The sequence below is a fragment of the Apium graveolens genome, chromosome 2 (genome assembly GCF_009905375.1).
Source record: "Apium graveolens cultivar Ventura chromosome 2, ASM990537v1, whole genome shotgun sequence".
Lineage (NCBI taxonomy): Eukaryota > Viridiplantae > Streptophyta > Magnoliopsida > Apiales > Apiaceae > Apium > Apium graveolens.
In genome coordinates, this window is record NC_133648.1 from 239,160,632 (window position 1) to 239,164,151 (window position 3,520).

At 33.0% G+C, this 3,520-nt stretch overlaps 1 protein-coding gene across 2 annotated transcripts; it reads left to right on the forward strand.

Moving 5' to 3' along the window:
• LOC141708222 (sec-independent protein translocase protein TATB, chloroplastic-like) lies at positions 1-2,856 on the forward strand. Of its 2 annotated transcripts, none has more exons than XM_074511738.1 (6): positions 1-348; positions 633-754; positions 1,356-1,415; positions 1,514-1,700; positions 2,366-2,506; positions 2,589-2,856. In XM_074511738.1, exons 1-6 carry the CDS (start codon positions 135-137, stop codon positions 2,642-2,644), a joined length of 780 nt encoding a protein of 259 aa, XP_074367839.1. In that variant the 5' UTR covers positions 1-134; the 3' UTR covers positions 2,645-2,856. The 2 variants fall into 2 exon arrangements, with proteins under 2 accessions (XP_074367839.1, XP_074367838.1); XM_074511737.1 differs by having other exon boundaries at positions 5-348; positions 2,360-2,506.
• Positions 2,857-3,520: the final 664 nt, after the last annotated feature.

Here is a 3,520-nt window from a genome sequence, read left to right on the forward strand (position 1 = left end):
TAAGAAACTCGATATTTCCTTTATCCCCCCGTTGATTTAGAAACACTTCCGACAATTCTAACACAACCACACATGACTAGAAATCCCACTGAAATCAAGCTCAAATAAATTTTCAGACAGCAACAAATCTTAACATGAGTTGCACAACAATGGCTTCACCAATTTTGACTTATAAACATATAAGTCAACTTTCTTATTCCCCAATTAGGAAACCTACTGTTGCTACACTTTCTAATTCTGTTAGTTTTAGCTCCACAAGAGTTTATCACTTGCCTCTCATTCCCTTATCTCAATGGAGTGGTTTAAGACAATTGAGCAGCTCTGTTTCACATAATTATGTTAAATTTGGTATCTTTTTATCTGGGCTTCCTTTTTTATCTCATTTTAATGCAATTTTATTCTGTTAATTTCCTAGCTGTTTTTAATGCATATAAGTTGTTTGTTTGTGTGTGTGATGTGTTATATATTGTTTGGTACATTAGTTTTTGAATTATGAGGTGTGGGGAGTGAGGATTTGAATCGCTAACCTTGTTAAGATTGCTGCTAGGCTATCAATGAATCCTCGATTAACAATATTTGTTTAATTGATTGATTGATTTGTGTGTTGATACTGGAATTATTTCTTTGAGCAGAGAAGAAAAGGAAATGTCGAGGGAAGGGAGTGTTTGCATCTTTATTTGGAGTTGGGGCTCCGGAAGCGTTGGTTATTGGAGTTGTGGCTTTGTTAGTTTTTGGTCCGAAAGGTTTGGCTGAGGTATTGTTTTTCTTCTTTGTTGAATGTCAATGCTACAGAGTCTAGCTATATTCATTAATTTGTGAATATTTGTTTTGTTTATTGTTATTTGTATTAACTATGCAGCATTATGTGAAGCCGTATTTGTATAGGATTATAATGAATAATCCCCAGATTTTTTGGCTTATTTACTCTACTGTTCTACTATTTTCTATCTTTAAGCTATTCTATGAACTGTAATCAATTTGTCAGATATTCACATCGGATTATCAATATTATAGCAGGATTAGTGGTGTTTCTCAGCAAGGATTATTGATATTACTGCTTAGTAGTAACTCGGCAATTCCTTTCACAAGCTGGTCTACGAGTATGGAAGTCATATGTTTATAAAAATATATTGGAAGAGACACTTTGGCTAGTGGCAGTTGTATAAGGATTTTTGATAAATTTACATCTGTATCTATATTTCTGTATCGAGTTCTAACCCTTTTTAAGGGTAGCAAAGATAAGATGGCAAAGTGTGTAGCTTTGTGAAATGCTAATAATTTGCTGTCCCAAACAGAAAATTCTGTCATACCTTTGTGTAACGGCAGCAAACTGAAAAGTCTTGTAATTGAAACAGGTTGCTCGGAATCTAGGTAAAACTCTGCGCGAATTTCAACCAACAATTAGAGAACTTCAGGTTATGTTTCCATCTCAAATGACTGCTCTCTTGCAATCACGTGTCACTACATGGTCCTGTGTTTTTCTAAATATGATCCTTCTATTTCATTTTTCCAGGATGTTTCAAGGGAATTTAAGAGCACACTTGAGCGAGAGATTGGCCTTGACGAAGTTCAGAATCCAATTCAGAGAAATTACAGTTCCAGCGCAACTAACACAAATTCTATCCCTTCAGCTACTGAAACTAACACAGTCCCTTCAACTATTGATAATCCCGAGGATTTGCAGATTAAAGCTCAAACTAGTAAGTGATCGTTTTTCTACCTATTTCAAGTTATTCCTTTTATTTTAAAGTAATAAGTGAAAGCACTATATATTTGTTTGTTCTCCTTCACCCACCAAGTAGGAAAGTTTGTTTGCTGTATCAGTTCATGGACCTGTATCTCCCCAAGTCCCCATATACTAGAATCTAAATTTATCTGAAATGAGTATTATATGGGTGCTTTCTTAGGGTAAATTAAGGGTCCGTTTGGCAATTCCGTTAAGTGGGCTTATTGGCTTATAAGCCCGTAACAGCTTATTAACGAGTGTTTGTCGACCCAGCTTATAAGTTGAATTTACAACTTATAAGCTGATAAGTTGAATGTTGGTAACGACGTATTTTTTCACAACTTATTTTTGATTTTTCGTTTTTTTATCAATTTTAATTTTAGAATATATTTTTTAAATGTTAATATAACTTAAAATATAAGAATTAAGATAATTATATATAAAAATTATTTATTTTAATTCATTTAAATAAAAACAATTCTGACTTATAAGTTAAATTATCCAAATACTTATATAACTTATAAATATTTATTAACTTATCACTTATTACTCACTTATTCACTTTAAGTCATAAGTTACTTATTTTAAGATTTCCCAAACGGGCACTAACAATTTTAATTTGATTAATTGAAGTACCAGATGATACACTTCCGGTTGACAAGTCATCCTCTGATGAAGTTTATTTGAAGATCACCGAAGATCAATTAAAATCAGTCTCCGTTCAACAAGAGAAACAGACGGAGTCCGTTGAAGAAATTCAAGCTGAACCGCAAACTCCAAGTAAAGCTCTGTAGACTCAAAACACATAATAATTTTCTTCTCTCACTTGGTGATTATTGATTCTGGTACGTCGGTATCACAGTTGAAGAACCTGCAACAGTGGTGCCTCCACTGAAGGAGACCAATAGCGACACATAAGACTCCAAAGGGAAGTGAGGAGTTTGTCCCTTTCTGTAGTATTGGAGACAGGTTAGTCCCAAGGCATCATAAAGTGCTTGTTTAGAGTTTAGTTCAGCCATGACAGCTTTGGATGGTGAAATGCGTAAAATTTTGTGTATTAGGCTTAGCAATGACTGTTTTCACCAAGTAATTTTTATTCATGATTAAGAGTTTCTTTTAAAGGCATTTCATATTTATTGTCCCTCCTCGAAGATTATAAACAACATATACACAAACTCATGAGTGTCATGATTAACAAGTGCCACACAAGGATGATGTAGCATGAGGTAATAAGTCGACAAGAAGGAAGCTCCATCTAATAACGAAGATAGTGACGATCAAACTAAGATATCATCTGCAAATTTCTGAAGGTAATATGTACATTCGAAGATATATGGATGTATTGATGTTCTGGTTACTATTTCATCGTAGCAGCATTAATGTACACAGATTACAATTCTTTCAACTGCATTATTATATTATTTTCGGCATTATTATATTATTTTCAAGTTTTTTAGAAATGCTATTTAACAAAATTAGTCCCATTTTTAAAGGTAATGTTTCCCCTTACATATTTTTAAAAGTACGTTTGTAGAAATTGCAGCGCCATGCTTCAACCAGTTATGTAACATGGCTCGATCATACTCGGTGCTCGGTTTAGTAAATATAGTAAAAAAACTTAAGGTGCTAGAAATAGGTCATGATTGAATCATATACATATGTCCAACAAAAAGTGTAGCATAAAAAAAACTAATACATTTTTTATAGATATTAAATTTATTCAAATATGAACATGCACTATTTATAAACTTGTATATTATTACAAGCATTGAGTTTGAATGATTAAACTGAGAT